Source organism: Trypanosoma melophagium (genome assembly GCF_022059095.1).
Source record: "Trypanosoma melophagium isolate St. Kilda chromosome Unknown ctg4segment1, whole genome shotgun sequence".
Taxonomy (NCBI): Eukaryota; Euglenozoa; class Kinetoplastea; order Trypanosomatida; family Trypanosomatidae; genus Trypanosoma; species Trypanosoma melophagium.
In genome coordinates, this window is record NW_027125179.1 from 488,003 (window position 1) to 506,119 (window position 18,117).

An 18,117-nucleotide genomic window follows, 5' to 3' on the forward strand; every position below is an offset into this window, starting at 1 on the left:
TATGTGTACACACGTGATTAAATTGATTGTATACAAAAAGAAAGGAGAAACACCAGTAGTGTGAGGGAAGGGGAAGTGAATAAAAGACTAGATATAACTTTTTTTTCTAGAAAAAATTAGGAGACGTGTCCTGACCGTGTTTTACTAGGAGAAATTTTTTGCTACATGTTTTTTTTTTTAACTGTTCTTTTCTATGAGCTGAAATATTTCTGACATTATTCTTATTGTTTCTTTCTATTGCTCAATGTAAATTGAAAATATTTAATTTGCTACTTTTTGTTTGTTTGTTTGTTTGTTTGTTTTTTCTTTTTGTGATCATGATGCTCCCTGTAGGAGAACCGGTATACTTATTATTATTGGGAGGTCAAATATGATGGTCATGAACGGCAGATATCTTTTTTTTGTTGTTGTTGTTATTGTTATTGTGGTTTTCTTTTTATTATTGTTTTGATTTGTTGCTGTGTGCGTGTCCGTTAGTTTGCGTGTACCGAATCATTCCATAGGAGGGAATATTTCACAAATGGTATCTGAAGTTGTGTTTGATTCATTTTCTCTCTTTTTTTTTTTCGTTGCTTCTCTTTCGGTTGATCTTATTTATTTCCTTTTTCATTCTCTTTGGTTGCTGCGAAAAACATGGGCAACTTCCCATAAATCTCCCGTTTTATTTCCCTCTTCTTGCGTGTGTCCCCTCTCCTCTTTCTTCTTTGTGTTTTCTTTATTGTTTTATTTGTTTTTTTTTCTCTCCTTTGGGACCTCTTTTCTTTTCCTTTCCTACGTGTGTATGTATATATATTTTTTCTTCTCGGTATGATATTTATCCTCATTCTTTTTTTCTTTTCTTTTCACTGATGTAGACGTTAGCGACAAGGATCACGTCTTAAAGGGGAAATCAAGAAACGAAAACACCGAAAAAAACAAAAAGAAAAAGAAAAAGAAAGAAGGAAAGAAAGAAAAGAAGAGGAATATCAATAAATTCCCCCTTCCCCACCTCTTTACCCCCTTTTCCCTTATCAAATTTTCCCGCAGAGGATATATATATATAAAGAAAAAGAATAACAAACCACGTGATGTCCTCTCATCTTACCTCTGTGAACCACTCCATGGAGAGTAACAGCAGCAGTCTGCAACGCTCTGGTCTCGGAATGAGTGTGGGCGACACAAAGTCCATCGTCCTCGCATTACAGGCATTACAGGAGAAAATACGTCGACTTGAACAGGACCGCAATCATCATCAGGATCAGTACGAGAAGGCACTGCGGGCTCATGAGGCGTACAAACAGGATGTGGAACATCAATTGGAACAAGAACGGGCGAATCATCGACAACGGGAAAAGGAGTTGCAGGAGATGGTGCAACGTGCGATAGCGGAGAAAACAAGACTTCAAACAACATTAGATGAAAGTAGAAAAGATTTGGGGACATTCCGTACAGAATTAGAGGAAATGCTCGCAAAAGAATGTGATACTGCACAAAAACGGGAACAGGCTTTAGCTACTGAGGTGGAAAAGTTACGTCAGGAATTACAGGAAGAACAGAAACGACGTCGTACTCTTAATACCTCTATTGAAGAACTTCGTGCTGAGAAGGAAGCCGCCCTTGACAGAAATCATTATCTGGAACAAGCAATAGGGGAAATAACACATGCTTGGGAAGTTAATAGAGAAAACAGATCATTTCTGGGTAATGGTGATACCACTCGATTGACATCTGGAAGGCACAAACGTAATAGTAGTAGTGGAGGTCGTCGTCGTCGTCTTGTTCGTCAGAATAGCAATGGAGTGAAACATTCACTCGATCACGTAGACAACTCCCATCGAGTTGGTAATGCTCGACCGAGAGAGAGTCGACCATCCTCTGTACTTCGATCAAGTAGTGCACGACATACATATAGAGATCCAACGTACTCTTCTATTCAACGTGATGTTCGACAAGGCGGTGTAAGCCACACACACGAAGGAATAGCGAATGCCAATAATACTTCTACTATTGGTGTTGCTAACAATGGCGAACACGCACGACCACCTTCACGATCCGCATTAGGCGTAACACCTCGCACCCAACCAACTCACCCGCTTGAGGGAAAACGCAGTGGTGCGATTGCCGAAGTGCGACAGGAGCTGCAGGAGGAGTTAAACAGTCTCCACCAGCAGTACAAGGAGACGGTGGAGCGGGCCGCAAAGGAGGATATCGCCCCGGATGTACTCACCGCAACGTTAAGTCGTCTCGCAACTGTGATGGATCGCAAAGCAGAACAAATACGATTGATTGAAGAGGCACAACATGATATGACGGCCGCAGGAGTAGTGGTGGAGGTGCCAACATCACGAACAGCGAGTGCCACGCGGCGGGGGACTCCGGCTGTAGGAACAGATAAGACGACGCAGCGCAATCTTATTGTAAATGAACTGCGCTCTATATTCTCGCAGCAGCGCGTATAGTAGAAGAAGGAAGAAAAGAAAAAAAAAAAAGAAAGGAAAAGAAAGAAAATAAAAATAGGTGGTATAGAGGATGGAAAGAAATCGAAAAGGAGAAAATAAAGGAAAAGACAAATTTAAAAAAAAGAGAGAGATAAAACAAAAAGATAATGAGGAAAACAAGAATGGAGAACAGGAATGTACGGCTGGGAGTGGTTAGTGTTATGTAAAGGGGATTGCAACTCAGTTTAGAATAGTGAGGTTAATGGGTAGAAGAAAAAAAAAAAGCGACGACGAAATTATGCTATTTATTTGATGCCGTGTCTCTCGGGTTTTGTGATTTTCTTTTTTTTTTTTTTCCTTTCCTATCCTGATTTTTTTTTTTTTTTTGGGGGGGGGGAGTGGGGGCTGTTTTATTTTTCTGTGTACTTGTTCTTTGCTTTTAGCCTGTAAGTATGTTTTTTTTTTTTTCTCTCAAACCCCATGCTCCTGTGTACTTTTATATTGTGATTGTTGTACAAGTAGCGTCCGCGAAATAATCAAATGAGAGAAGTAGAGAAAGAAGATAAATAATAATAATAATAATAATAATAATAATAATAATAATAAAAGAAAACTGTTGAGGCATTTGTACATGTCTTGAGTTTCTCTTTCGTTACCAAAGACAGAAAGAAGTAAGAAGTGTGGAGTGATTGTGTGAGTATAAATGTTTTTTTTTTCGTAGCTGTTTTTATTGCTTTCGTTATTTCCTCATTGCACAGTTTTCGTTTTTTTTTTTCGTCTGTTTGTTCTTCTTTATCTCTCTCTCGTGTATGCGTTACCCCATACACATGCAGAATTATGCGAATATTTCCTATTATAATTGGTAAATATGTTGCAGTTGTTGTTTTTCCCCGTGCAGTTCTGTTCTCCCTTGTACCCTTTCTTGACTACATATATTCTCTTTTCCTTTATTTTCTTTTGAATTCTTGTATTTTTCTCATTTTTTTCCCTTTCCTGTAATACCACGTGTATGTGTGTTTTTGTGTACGATTTGCCGTTGTTTTTATTGTTTTTTTTAATTTTCTTCCATTGATAATGAATTAGTAGTGTGTGCGTATGTGTGTGTACGTTTATATATATATATGCATATATGCATATATATGGCTTTGACGTGATGCAAGTTTACATTTATACATACATCTATACATATACACATATTTCTGTATCTACATTTGTACCTGATTATAGACATATGGAGAGAGAAAATATATATATATATATATATATATATATATATATATATATATATGTTTGTATATAAAGAATTAATTTCTAATGTGTTTTACTCTTATTACTGTTTATTATTATTATTATTATTATTATTATTATTATTATTATTATTATTCTTTTCTCATCTATAAGTGTCTTAGCTGAGAATGAGTGGCATATCACGGAGTTCCTCATCACCATCTGAAAAAGACGACAGAGTCGCCATAGAGGCAAATATAGCAGATCTCAAAATAAATGATACAACACCTCTCACAGAAGAAGCTGTGCAATCAGCTCTTGCTGTTCTTTGCCATAATGCCGATGGTAGTCTTGTCTACGCAGAGGCGAATCTCTCATCTTTGCATCTTACATCCATTTCAGCATTGAGTGCATATAAACACTTACAACGTCTCTTACTTGATAATAACAATCTTCATACTTTACAACCACTACGTGAATTACACTTTCTCGTTTACCTCTCCGCCACTAATAACAAACTTGGTGATGATGTCTTTGATGATCTCACACCTTCTGCCACAACACTGGAGCGACTGAATCTCAGTAGTAATGAGCTTACAAGTCTTAAGGGAATACAACAACTTCCTTATCTCATTGATTTCATCGCATCTCATAATCAAATTGAAGAAATTGATAATAATGATATAACCGCACTTCACAGTCTTACACGACTAAACTTAGCATCCAATCGCATTTCGCGTATCCATTTGGATGCCTTTGCCAGATGTAACACTGTCCGACGACTCGATCTATCTAATAACAATTTGGTGAATGCACAATTTGTAATGCACCTCTCTGAGAATTTGGAATCTCTTATGCTGGATCACAATAGTGTAGAGCGACTCACTGGTTTTGAAGTACTACACAATCTTGTTTGGTTGCATCTCGCACACAACCGTATTACCGATTGGGAGGAACTCTATACACTCACAGATTTGATGAACCTGCGGCAACTCACACTAGAAGAAAATCCCTTTCTTGAACCTTCAATTAAAGTTGAGAGTTCTGATTCAATTCAACCACCAAGAAGTGCACTTCCAGTGTATAATAGTGATGCGGAGGTAGCACAAGATGTAGACTTTGTTGCAAGTCGAGTTGTGCTTCCACAACTGGAACTACTAGACGGGAGCTCTGTAAGTGGTGTTGGAAATACTCGTAGTGGTGTTAGTGGTAATGGTAATAATAATAGTAATTCTAATAATAATAATAATAATAATAATAATAATAATGGTAGTGTGGCCGATGGGAATAGTAGTGGCAATGGTGGAAATGTCAATCCCAGCAATAACAGTAAAAATAGTACCGCTATTAATAGTGTAGTACTATCTACGATCGCGGCTCCTCCTGCTAGAGGACTCGTACACCACATACCGGCAGCCCCACAGGAGATAAGTGGATGGAATGATGATAGTCAGCAGGAGTTGGAGCAACTTTCACAGTATGAGAGAAATCGTTTTCGTGTTATTAGTATTGCTCGTCAAATAGCAAATCTTGATTCTGTACCTGTGGCACCAGAAGAGATTCAACGTGCAGGACGTCTTTTTAAGAATCGTGGTGGAAAAACTTCTTCTTTTGCTGCGGGTTCAGCTGCGAGAGCTGTAGAGTCACAACGTAAGAAGATTTCCAATGATACGGTATAAACAAGAAGAAGAAATAAGGAGATTTCTTCATGGGAATGTAATATTATCTTTGGTGCACCCCTTTGGGTTTATAGAATCAAGGAGGAGTAAAAAAGAAAAAGAAAAAAAAAAATGGTGAGTCATTACAAGCGAAATGGAGAGAAAAGATAATGTAAGCTAACTCAATGGAGAATGTATTTTTTTTTTTATTTGCATTAGATTCTATTTTTTTCTCTTTTTTTTGTTTTTGCTTGGGTTGCTCCATTATGTATTTGTATTCTTGTTGATTTTTTTTAATTGTGATTCATTACTGTTCTTTCTTTCTTCTTTTACTCTGTAGAACATTTTTTTAAAAACTGGTGTTCGGTTAAAGTGGCTTTATATGTCCCTACGTAAAGTAAAACAATACTCTAATAATAATACCGCAGATACAGCAGAAGAAGAACGACAAAATGTTATAAAGAACGTAAGGTTTAAAACACATCAACATGGACACGTAAAAGAAGAGTGTGACACATCATTTGTTCTTTCAGGAGAAATACCAATAACAACAGAGGAAACTGTTAATATGCAAATTAAATCAACAGTCAAGGAAACTAAGGAAAAAGAAGAAGAGTGTATACTGCCTTATTTGTGTCCACTATGTTTTTCTGCTGGGGTTCGACAACCGGTGTTTTTACATGCATCCACAGAAAAAGACTCCGTTACGAACTCTGTGTGTATTGCGTGTGCAGAATGTGCAAAGCTTTGGTTCAGTATGAATGCCTCTATAGAATCTACAAGAGACAGTTGTATTATTACAAGCCATAATAATAATAATAATAATAATAATAATAATAATAATAATAATAATAATATGAATCATGACGCCATTTTAACTCCATTACAATGTCCACAATGTGCTGTGACTATTATTTCCTCTATTACCACACCCCCAGTCCCTTTTACTCCTACTCCTACTACCAGTATTAGTAGTAGCAGTAGTAGTTCTATGAATTGTGCTATTAGAAACTGTAAAGTGAACATTGAAAATAAACGTTCAAGAACAGCAGCAGGAAGAGTTTGTGGAATATGTGAAGAAGTAACAGCAGAGCAGTATTGTATACCGTGTGGATTTCCACTTTGTCTATCTTGTCAAACCTCATCGCATCAGCGTGGACGTTATCGTACCCACAACGTGGTCCCTCTATGTGCTGCACCCCAAGAAGGTAAAAAAGTACAAATGTGTGAAACCCACACAGCACAAACACTTGAATTGTATTGTTTTACCTGCCATTCTGCGGTGTGTCTCACGTGTTGTTTTGGTGGTCGTCATAAAGAACACACCTTTGAGCCAATCGGCGATGTGGCAGAGAAGATGCGGTGTGATTTGCGGCGGGAAGTATACGAATATGAAAGAGATGCCCATGCGGCTGTTGAAACCGTACGGGGTTTACATACAGCCACTGGGTCATTAGAGATGCGATTTGCAAAAGTGCGGGAGATTATTCAACGGCAGTTTGATACTCTACGCTCTGCGCTGAATACACGGGAAGCAGCGTTACAACAAGAATTGTTAAAATATGAAGATTGTGTAAAGTATGCAATGACGCAACAGGCATCACAGTGTGAAACAATATCTACGGCCGTGGAACAGTCAGCTGTACGTGTGTATGATCTTATTAAGGCAACCGATGCTGCTGAGATGGTATACTTTGATCCTATATTAAAGAAGAGTATAGAGGTATTGGGTACTGCAGCAACACAGGCTTTTATGCGTAGTCGTCGTGCTCTTCAAATAATAGAAGAGAGACTTACGTGTGAAGATGGTGTAGTGGCCTTTTCAGCTACACCACAAGAAGAAGATGGATGTTTGAATGTTTTAAAAAGTTTTGGATCACTGCAATTTCCTGCTTTAATGCATCGTACAGTTTCTACTAGAATAGGTAGTACTATTGATAATACATGTATTCCTCTGGTGGTTGGGGCTTCTAATGGGGAGAAGGAAACAGTACGAAAGGACTTGGATACGAATGCAAAGAATACATTATCAATGGAACCGTTAATGATTCATAAAACTTTACAAAGAAAAGAAGATGAGACTTTTATGATAAATGAGAAATCATCATTACAGCAAGTATCGCAACAACGAGATACCACGCCAAGCGTTCGAGCAGCAGCAGCAACTGCTGTTCTTATGGCTCCTTTTTCTTCACAGGGAAATTCATCATTTCAGGAGCTTCAACTAGTATGGGACCAACCACGTTATACGGATGATTTAAGTAGAAGTACAGTACCTTCATTAATGATTCCTTCATCCAATGTCTCTAATTCAGTGGATAATGCTTCTTCCGTTTCTTCTTCGTCATTCAGTAAAGGTACGGAATTGCATGTCTTAGAAACCCGTAAAAGATTACTTGACATGGTTCCCAACACAGTAACAGATAAAGAAATGATAATGCCATCATGCAAGCGGCGAAAGATTATATCAGATGAAACGCTTTCTGGAACAATGGATAGTGGTGTTAAGGGATTGATGTTACCAAAACGTCATACTAGACTAGACGATGAGAGGTTTACTTCTTCCTCACCATTGCAAGAAGGGGAAAAGATAAAATTAATAGACTTTAATGGTAAAAGTGATGATGGTATGACTCCTACTACGGGTGTAGCTTCATCACTTCATCTGCAATTGCGATTCTAGATCTTTTTTGAGAGGGAGTTGACCGTATGTAGTTGTCATCCCGAGTTTTTTTTTTGTGTGTGTGTGTTTTGTTTATTTTTATAACTTAGATTAAAGAAGAAAAACAGTTTTCGAAATTCTATTTGCATAATGTTAAGTTTTCTTTTTCTTTTCTCCTAGAATTTAGATTTTTTTTCCTTATTTCACCTACTCGTACTCATGTTATTCTAACGTCTTTTACCCCTTCAAAGGTTCACATTGAAAAGCATACATGTATGTTTGTAAATGTGTTTGTGTAATATAATTATATATTTTCTAGATATTTTGGAACAAATAATTCACCTAGTATAAATTATTCTCTAAATTGTGTACGGTTCTATTTCTAAATGATTTCTTGGTTTTTCTTTTTGCTTTTTTTGATTATAGTAGTATAAAAATAGCAAAAAGAAAAAGAAAAAGAGAATAGCACCGAGCGAACGGAGTGCCTTTACTGGCTTTCCTGTTGCAGACTCATAAATAAACGCCTGTCATCCCTTTCAGAGCGTCAAAGTCATAGTTCTATATCTATATATAGATATTAGTATCTTTTTCTTTTTTCTCTAGTTCTTACCTGTTTTATTGTTGTTGTGTTATTTATTTCTTTGCATTTCGTTCCTGATTGTGTTTTATTACAGTGGACCTGTTATTATTCTTTCACTTTCAGTAATTTTTGATATTGATATCACATCACAATATTGGCGTATTTATGTGTGCTGCAATTCCCATGGTCTCGTTTCTTCCGTCATCCTCTGTGGCTTTGCAGTACCGCGTTAACGGAAAGACGGAGTGCGATGGCGGGGGGGCAGTTATTCCATTAGATCAACAACAACAACAGCAGGGACAGTGGATACAAGAAGAAAAAGGCGAAAGAGGAGAAGAAGAAAAAAGGAAAGAAAATGGGAATTCTACTAATGATAATAAACCATCTAGAATGGAAGATGATAGAAGTGATTCTGGTGGATATTCTCTTCGTGAAGCTTCGTCGCCTGTTATTGCCTCGAGACTTCATAGAATGATTGAGAACACTGCAGAAGTGATGGTGGTTGAGGGTGATCATGAAGATTTTATTGCAGTGGATTGGGATAAAGTCAACCGTGAAACAGAACGACATATACTTGAAGAGACGAGTAGTGGTAGAACTGGTGCCAGTGGGAGGAATAAACCTATTACTTTTTTGGAAGCTGCAGAATCACTTAAAAGAGATACATCTTCGTGGGAACCATACATTATACCAAACCGTTTCTATAAAAAAAACGAAGGTAATTGTTTGACAGCACTTTTTTATAAACTTTTTAGGAAACCTGAGTGCTGTACATCTATGTGTTCAAGATATGATGGGGATCCTGACGCTATTACTAGTCCTGGAAGACATGATGGTGGTAGTAGTATTAGTTTTAATAGTGATGCTATAGAGCGTACATTGGAACGGGATATAGATTTTACCCTAACTCTGCCGTCTGTACCTTTTGATCATGGTCAAATGATACACCGTAGATTACTTGTGACTGTACACAATGGTTTACTTTACCCTACAAGTATTAGTTGTGTTAATAGTTCTACCCACTCTGGTGCGATGGACTGGGAGAAGATAGGCTTTCAAGGTAACGATCCCGCCACAGATCTTCGTTCTACTGGTTTATTTGGGCTTTTACAACTTGTCTACTTGATTGAGTACTACAGTGCCTTTGCGGCTCGACTATGGGAAACATGTAATGCAAATAGTACGGAAGATGATGTCTTTACAAAACTTCCGTTTGTTTTAATTGGATTTAACTTTTCTGCGATGCTTCTTGAACGTTTGAGAGATAATGCGTTCCGGTCTGATTTTATACGTCGTGCTCGACGTATGTGTGCTACAGGAAAATGTTCACCACATCTCAGAACTAACTTTATCAATACGAATTATCTCTGGTCTGAGTTTCCCATGTTGATTGTCTGCTGTGAATATCTTGTGGGATCTCTTTTTCTCTTTTGGGAGCGATGGCTGCAACTTCAACAACAACGCGGTGGCCGACCACCAACGATTCGTGAGTTTGGTGTAGTGAAATTGGCACTTTTTTCAAAAATGAAAAGTAGTGGTGTACAATATGTATGGGATGCGTGTAGTAGAGCCCGTGATCCATCTGCGATTAATACACTTCCAGCTGATATCCCTGAAGAAAGTACGGTGCCAGTGCAGACAGATGATGTGGTGTGTGACTCCATGTGTGTAGGACCAGTGGGGGAGGAAATGTTAGAGCAAAAAGATAACGAGCGGGAGAATGTTAAACAGGAAAAAAAAGAGCAGCATGAACAAGAAAAAGAAAAAAACAAGAATAATGGGTTGGTTTTAGGAGATACTGATGAGGTGAAACAGTAATCATATATATATATATATATATATATATATATATATATATATATATTATTTATTTATAGATGCATTAGTCTGTTACTTTCCCTTTGTCTTACTGAAAAAAAAAGGAAAAGATATGCACTTTATGTGAATTTTGTGAAATTTCTGATGTGCTGATAAAAGAAAAAATAAGTAGGTGTAACGCTTATATTTACGTTTCAGTGTGTGTTGACTTTCTCTCTTTCTCTCTCTCTCTCTCTCTTTCCCTTTATTTGTCTGTGTGTCATTAATTTTTTTTCTTCTTGCGTGCTTTTTGTTGTGTGTTTTGTTTTCTCTTGAACTCTGTGTGTTGATAGAAAACATTGCGTTGAGATGCGTTCAATTTGCTCCTTTTTTAAATTTTTCTTTCTCTATACTTTTGTGTGTGAAAGAGCGAGAGGACGAAGGCAGGGGGTGCTCTCTTTTTTGATACAAGTTGAGCAGCAGCGTGTGTTTATCGACACGTATTATTTTTCTTTTTCTTGCTTTTATCATTGCTAATACTATTGTTATTGCTCTTTTTCAGTTCCCTTATTGTTTTATTATTATTATTATTATTATTATTATTATTATTATTATTATTATTATTAGTATTATTATTAATCTATTTGGTGTCCACAATGTTTGTGGGTGTAAGAGTGGGTCTGGGCTTCCCGTTCTGTATACATTCTCTTCTATGCTGATCTGGTTGATAGTAATGGGCAGAGGCTGTTGTTCGTGTTTCTGCTTCTGCAGTTTTTTTTGTACTTCTCAACATATTACCACGGAGAAGTAAGGTCGGACTTCCTTTTTTTTTTTTATCTTTGTATACACATCTACTGTTACTGTTATTTCCTAAAAGAATTGATATTGTTACTGAATATCAATTAAGTGAGAAGCTCTCTGTATTCTTTGTTTTTTTTTTCTTTGTTCTCTTCTCTTGTTTTTTGGATTTCCATTAAAAGCCCATAGGTGGTAGGAGCGAGGACTGATTTAGTATAGGTGAAGTAAATTGAAAACAAAAATACACCCTTTAGAAGAAAAGTTTTTCATCAATAGCGATAACCTTCACTACAAACGAAAAAAAGAAGAAAAAAACGAGGGAAAATCGTAGAAACAGTGAGACATCAATACCGCAGGAAGGAGTAAATTTCCCCTACCCCCTCTCTCGCTCTCCCAAAGCGGGAAAAAAAGTTAAGAGGGAAATAATACTTCATTAAGTGCAGGTGTGAAGAAGAACTATGAGCTTAGAAGAGAAAGATATTTCTATTGGTTCAGATTCCTTGTTACATGAGAAAAAAGATGGAAATGGAAATCATAGTACTCGCATGACGCAACAGCAGTTATTGCAGAGATGTGTATCTTTTTTTCCTTTTTATGCTCTTCCGCCTGTACCTAATGGTGGTTCTACAGGAAACAGAGAAAGAGGAAATGGAGGTGATGAAAATGATGAAAGTGAAAGTAAAAAGGTGAATTTAGCAGGAAAACCAATACAACAATTAGGATTTTTACCATCAATTATACCTCTACGTAAAGAGCAGGATATCAAATCTTCTTCTCAAAAAGCAATAGAATCACGATTACAACTTGTTCGTGTGATTGGCGGTGGCGTTTCGGGTGTTATCTTTTTCGCTACTGCAAAGACGAATCATAAACAAATGCAACAAGTAGAACCTTCTTCTAGGGATGTTAATGGTCGTATGGAATCATTGAAAGCCGCTGCTCTTCAATCACCCTCTCTTATTCCTGTGAATAAAAATGCTGAAGAGCCACAAGAACCCCGTCATGTTGCTGTAAAGTTTATTGATCTTGAGGGAGAAGATGAAATGCGCCGTTTACGTGTTCTTCGAGAGGCAAAATTTCTTCGCTCATGTTGTTTCTTTTCCATCCTTCGATGTTACCGGGAACATGTAAAACATTTGTACTCGGATGAGATACCTAATAAAGACAAAAATCCTGTAATAGCCGTTGCACTTGAACTAGAGTATGCAAATAACGGTGATCTTCGTGATGAGGTAAAAACTCGTATTCAAAAAAACTTTAGGCTTTTTTCAGAGCGTGACGCATTATTGATTTTTTTACAAATTTTAATGGCTGTACATTATTTACATAAACGGGGAATTATTCATCGAGATATAAAAACAGCCAATGTCTTACTATGTAGTAATGGATTAATTAAAGTAGCTGATTTTGGGTTTAGTAAACAGTTAGACGAGGATGTTAATGAAGAAGTAAATGGTTCTTTTGTAGGTACTCCATGCTATCTTTCACCTGAAATATGGTTAAGAAAGCCGTATGGGAAAAAGGTTGATGTGTTTTCCCTGGGTGTATTATTATATGAATTATTAACGTTAAAGCGTCCATTCGGTGGTGAAAGTATAGAAGAAATAAAACGTAATATTTTGAATCAGAATCCTGAAATTCCGGACTTTATTCATCCTGATGTTGCCCATATATTACGTTTACTCCTTGATAAGGACTCTAAACGTCGTCCTTCTGTAATAGAAGTGTTATCTTTACCATTAATGAGGATGATGTTTGCTACATTTCGTCAATGTGTTCTTCGTGACGGTCTCACTGGATCTTCTTCTTCTCGTCCAGGCGGAGTAAATGGTAAAAATCAAACTGAAAGTGTCAGTGGTGCCGTGGCACGTGGGCGAGTGTGTACGGATTCCCGTTGGCGTCTTGGACCTGTTGAGCGGCATCAGGTTGCGTTTGATCTGGAACAAGTTCGTAAAGATATTCTTCATCATATGCTTGAAACCTCTTCAGGAGTAAAAAGTATGTCGTTATTAAGGTTAACAACACATATTTCTGGTGATTCTGCACAAGTGCAAATTGTTCTGGATGGGATTCTTCAAAAAGAAAATAATGGTTGTTGGAAAAGGCGTTATTTATGTCTTCAACGGACACCGCTGGAAGGGAAGTCTTCTGGTTCAAAGTCTACAGCTAAATCTTATGATATTCAACTTCTCTTGGCGTTGAAAAAAGGATCTGATCACTGTGTTTGCAAATGTATGAGTGAGTTTATTGATTGTTTTCCAGTTCCACAACGGTACTCCATGGACGAAGCTTCATATGTTTTTACACTAGTAAGCAGAGTGGGGAACAAGGTGACTTTTCAGGCATTCTGCGAAGAAGAACGCCAGAAGTGGGTAAATACTTGTCTAGAATGCATTGAATACTATGCACAAAACGAATCATCAAGTGATACAGATAATAGTTCTAGTTTACGACGTGGATCCTATGACAGTTTTGCGACCCTTCAGACGTGCTCAACTGTAAGCGCATGGAGTGAACAAATGAGGACAGGAAGCATTAGGTCTAATCTATCATCTGCAATGAAACGCAACTTGCTTCCTGTTATCTCAAGCAGAAGAAGGAAAAAAACTGATGAAACTGTTATGTCACCCTCGTGTAGTTAGGAACCATAGTTGATTGTGAAAAATTCCAAAACAATCAAATATATTCAAAATAAGAAGATAATTCTTTGGTTACTGCGGTCATTAATGGTATTGATATTAGTCATCAGATAATTTAGTTGCAAAGTCTACGATGCAAAAATTTGGTTTATTTTCCTAACGGTCTTTTTTGCTTTCCTTTCTACACTCCTTTTATGACATTTTTCCACTTTCGCTTTTGAGAGTGGGTATCTCTACTGTGCATCCAAGAAATAGGGATCACGACTTGTGTTCAGCAGACTTACATAGTTTTTCCACTCTTATTTTCCTATTTTTTTTTTCCATTACTGTGCAGATAAATAATCCTCTGCTACCTACCCTCCCCCCATCGTAATAAAGGGAAGGAAATACCCGTGTAAATAATATAGAGTATTTCCTGTTATGATTTATTATGATTTTTTATGTATTGGATTTCAATTTGTTCGTATATTTAGTACTATTTCGCGACAAAATATAGAAAAACAAAACCATACAACCTCCCTTTCTTTATTGACTATAATTCACCTCCACCCCAGAAAAGCAAAAAAAGCGTTGGAAACAATGCAAAAAAAAAAAAAACAGACAAATGATTGATCAAAGTATAAACGTTTTATTGTCTTAATAATTCCTTGTTTTATCTAAATATGTGAAATAACTGTTTACATCTGGTGAATACCCAGTAGTTTGTCCTTATTTATTTTTTGTTTTACAAATATAAAATAGGTGCCAAAACACGGTGTACAGATGCCTTCTAACGATGCCATGATTAGTCGTGTGTGTACGACCTTCAGTGATGCCTTTGCGAAGGATGAGGCGACGGCACGTGAACAGGGAAAGAAGTATTGGATCACCCGCGTGCTGGGCTCCGGCGCCACGGGCACTGTGCTGTGTGGGAAGCGGATCTCAGACGGGGAGTCCTTCGCGGTGAAGGTGGTGGACATGGAGGGCATGTCGGAGGCCGACAAGAACCGAGCCCAGGCCGAAGTGCACTGCCTGCTGAGCTGCGATTTCTTTTCCATTCTTAAGTGCCACGAGGATTTTGCAAAGAAGGACCCACAAAACGAGGAAAACGTGCTGATGATAGCAGTCGTGCTTGACTATGCAAATGCCGGGGATCTCCGCCAGGAGATTAGAAATAGAGCAAGAAACAAGAAACCGTTTTTGGAACATGAAGCGGGTATGCTTTTCCTACAGTTGCTTCTCGCCCTGCACCACGTTCACTCACGCCATATGATCCATCGCGATATCAAGACTGCAAATATTCTGCTTTGTAGCAACGGTCTTATCAAACTTGGGGACTTTGGGTTCAGTAAGATGTACTCTGCCACCGTATCGGATGATGTTGGTAAGACCTTCTGTGGCACCCCATACTACGTTGCACCTGAGATCTGGCGACGCAAGCCATACAGCAAAAAAGCAGACCTGTTTTCCCTTGGTGTGCTGTTGTACGAACTACTGACCTTAAAGCGGCCTTTTGATGGTGAAAACATGCAGGAGGTGATGCAGAAAACTCTCACTGGTAAATATGAACCCCTTCCTTCATCCATTAGTCCTGAGATGTCAGAGATTGTGGCGTTGCTTCTCAGTGGGGATCCACGTGCTCGGCCTTCAAGCAGTAAACTTTTAAATATGCCTATCTGTAAGCTGTATCTTTCTGTTGTTATTGAGATTGTAGGTGAACATGAATCATTGACTTCAGAAGAAAAAGGAATTGTTGTGGGACATATTAAGGCTACCAAAAGAGAATTGCGGTGTTTACGGAAGGCTAAAAATAAGAGCATGGATGATTCTGAGGCTGTTACTGCGTCAGCGACGTCTGTCTTTTCTTCTACATTGCTTGAAGGGTCATCTGGAATAAAAGGTGTGGGTGATTTTACAGTGTATGAAGGTATTGTCAAGAGGCAGAGCGGAGACCTTACATGGAAGAAACGTTATATGTGTATACGTGCAGAGCTTGATACCACCGCATCTACTGAAACGAAAAAAAAGAGATTTACAAAATTTCATCTTGTGCAAGGTAGAACAAAGGGATCAGTGGATCAACAGTGCATTGCCACTCCTTTTGCTGAACTTGAAGATGTGTTTCCAGTTCCAAGTAAATATACTGGTTCGGGAGCACAACACGTATTCGCGGTTGCTTTTAAAACCGGAAAACGTTTACTCTTTGATGCTCGAGATCATGCCGAGCGAGATGAGTGGATGGAGAAAATGCAGGAAGCATTGGGTATAGGTGATGAGGAGTAAAATATATATTTTTTGAGACTTATCCCTTTTTAGTTTTTTATGTGAAAATGAACTTTTTTTTCCTTTCTCTCTCTGATTCTTTTGCTGATTTTCGTTCTTATAATAATAATGACATCAAAATGACTATAATAGCTTGGGATCAATATTTTTTTTATATTATCAATACCATCCATTTTTCACCAGCCATCTATCCTTGTGGATTTGTATTTTTCTTGTATGTATTTCATTCTTCTTCTTAAAGGTCATATATACTTCCCACTAAAAATTGCCATACTCTGTAAAGGTGAGTAAAAATGCCTTCTAACGATGCCATGATTAGTCGGGTATGCCGAACCTTCAGTGATGCCTTTGCGAAGGATGAGGCGACGGCACGTGAACAGGGAAAGAAGTATTGGATCACCCGCGTGCTGGGCTCCGGCGCCACGGGCACTGTGCTGTGTGGGAAGCGGATCTCAGACGGGGAGTCCTTCGCGGTGAAGGTGGTGGACATGGAGGGCATGTCGGAGGCCGACAAGAACCGAGCCCAGGCCGAAGTGCACTGCCTGCTGAGCTGCGATTTCTTTTCCATTCTTAAGTGCCACGAGGATTTTGCAAAGAAGGACCCACAAAACGAGGAAAACGTGCTGATGATAGCAGTCGTGCTTGACTATGCAAATGCCGGGGATCTCCGCCAGGAGATCAAGAGCCGTGCAAAGGCAGCACGTGCTTTTCGTGAACATGAAGCAGGTCTGTTGTTTATTCAGGTCCTTCTCGCCCTGCACCACGTTCACTCACGCCATATGATCCATCGCGATATCAAGACTGCAAATATTCTGCTTTGTAGCAACGGTCTTATCAAACTTGGGGACTTTGGGTTCAGTAAGATGTACTCTGCCACCGTATCGGATGATGTTGGTAAGACCTTCTGTGGCACCCCATACTACGTTGCACCTGAGATCTGGCGACGCAAGCCATACAGCAAAAAAGCAGACCTGTTTTCCCTTGGTGTGCTGTTGTACGAACTACTGACCTTAAAGCGGCCTTTTGATGGTGAAAACATACAGGAGGTGATGCAGAAAACTCTCACTGGTAAATATGAACCCCTTCCTTCATCCATTAGTCCTGAGATGTCAGAGATTGTGGCGTTGCTTCTCAGTGGGGATCCACGTGCTCGGCCTTCAAGCAGTAAACTTTTAAATATGCCTATCTGTAAGCTTTTTATGTCTGGTTTGCTTGAAATTGTTCAAACACAGCCCTCCTTTGATGGACCGCTGCGTGAGGCGATATCATCGCAAATTCAAAATGTAAAACAGCTTCTCAGATCCGAGAAACGTGCAATCGTCCGACAGATGGATGATTCACAAGCTGCCGCCTCCTTTGCGGCGTCTACGACTTTCCTTGAGGGGGCTACACCTTTGGAGGGAATGGGTGACCTCACACTGTACGAAGGTATTGTGAAGAAGCAGAGTGGAAACTTGGCTTGGAAGCGGCGGTATCTATGCATCCTAGGGGTGCTGGAAGATGGGGAAAAGCTTAACGGTAACAAAGTGCCAAAATTTAAGAGTTTGAACTTGGTTCTTGCTGTTACGAAGGATTCTTTGCAGCAGCAGTGCATTGCCACTCCTTTTGCTGAACTTGAAGATGTGTTTCCAGTTCCAAGTAAATATACTGGTTCGGGAGCACAACACGTATTCGCGGTTGCTTTTAAAACCGGAAAACGTTTACTGTTTCAGGCTCGGGGTGAAGCGGAGCGAGATGAGTGGATGGAGAAAATTCAGGAAGCACTGGGTATAGGTGATGAGGAGTAATTTGGTATAATCATGCAATTAGCAATTTCTTTGTCTATCATCCTTATGTCCATATTTTTTTTTCTAAGCTGTGGAAGATCTCTATATTTATTTTTTATGTGTATATATTCCGAAACTATTTACATTTGTGCAGGAATTTTGCCGTGTTTTTTTTTTTTTTTTTGGCGGGGGTGTTGTTGTGTATCTCCTTCCTTTCTTCCTTCCCACGCCAATGACAGTATTTTTATTTCTTTTGTGAATTGATATTGCAATGCTTGTTTTTGTAGCGTGTTAATTTGTGTTCACACTGC

General features: G+C 38.6%; 7 protein-coding genes across 8 annotated transcripts; all 7 read left to right on the top strand.

The window, feature by feature from the left end:
* Positions 1–1,067: 1,067 nt before the first annotated feature.
* On the top strand, positions 1,068–2,438 carry LSM04_008418 (uncharacterized protein; the record flags this gene model as incomplete). Its single annotated transcript, XM_067339097.1, has 1 exon — positions 1,068–2,438. The coding sequence occupies one exon, from the start codon at positions 1,068–1,070 to the stop codon at positions 2,436–2,438; it is 1,371 nt and encodes a 456-aa protein (XP_067188033.1).
* Positions 2,439–3,832: 1,394 nt separating this feature from the next.
* LSM04_008554 (Leucine-rich repeat) lies at positions 3,833–5,323 on the top strand (the record flags this gene model as incomplete). Its single annotated transcript, XM_067339098.1, has 1 exon — positions 3,833–5,323. One exon carries the CDS (start codon positions 3,833–3,835, stop codon positions 5,321–5,323), a length of 1,491 nt encoding a protein of 496 aa, XP_067188044.1.
* A 361-nt stretch (positions 5,324–5,684) lies between these two features.
* Positions 5,685–7,985, top strand: LSM04_001348 (B-box-type zinc finger; the record flags this gene model as incomplete). The annotated part of the gene is made up of 1 exon (XM_067339099.1): positions 5,685–7,985. The coding sequence occupies one exon, from the start codon at positions 5,685–5,687 to the stop codon at positions 7,983–7,985; it is 2,301 nt and encodes a 766-aa protein (XP_067187728.1).
* Positions 7,986–8,709: 724 nt separating this feature from the next.
* Positions 8,710–10,362, top strand: LSM04_008870 (the record flags this gene model as incomplete). 2 transcript variants are annotated; one of them, XM_067339100.1, is made up of 1 exon in its annotated part: positions 8,710–10,362. In XM_067339100.1, one exon carries the CDS (start codon positions 8,710–8,712, stop codon positions 10,360–10,362), a length of 1,653 nt encoding a protein of 550 aa, XP_067188059.1. The 2 variants fall into 2 exon arrangements, with proteins under 2 accessions (XP_067188059.1, XP_067188060.1); XM_067339101.1 differs by having other exon boundaries at positions 9,322–10,362.
* Positions 10,363–11,597: 1,235 nt separating this feature from the next.
* Positions 11,598–13,781, top strand: LSM04_000017 (Protein kinase domain; the record flags this gene model as incomplete). The annotated part of the gene is made up of 1 exon (XM_067339102.1): positions 11,598–13,781. The coding sequence occupies one exon, from the start codon at positions 11,598–11,600 to the stop codon at positions 13,779–13,781; it is 2,184 nt and encodes a 727-aa protein (XP_067187680.1).
* A 759-nt stretch (positions 13,782–14,540) lies between these two features.
* LSM04_009309 (Protein kinase domain) lies at positions 14,541–16,040 on the top strand (the record flags this gene model as incomplete). Its single annotated transcript, XM_067339104.1, has 1 exon — positions 14,541–16,040. The coding sequence occupies one exon, from the start codon at positions 14,541–14,543 to the stop codon at positions 16,038–16,040; it is 1,500 nt and encodes a 499-aa protein (XP_067188071.1).
* Positions 16,041–16,333: 293 nt separating this feature from the next.
* LSM04_007568 (Protein kinase domain) lies at positions 16,334–17,827 on the top strand (the record flags this gene model as incomplete). Its single annotated transcript, XM_067339105.1, has 1 exon — positions 16,334–17,827. The coding sequence occupies one exon, from the start codon at positions 16,334–16,336 to the stop codon at positions 17,825–17,827; it is 1,494 nt and encodes a 497-aa protein (XP_067187990.1).
* Between the last annotated feature and the right edge of the window lie 290 nt (positions 17,828–18,117).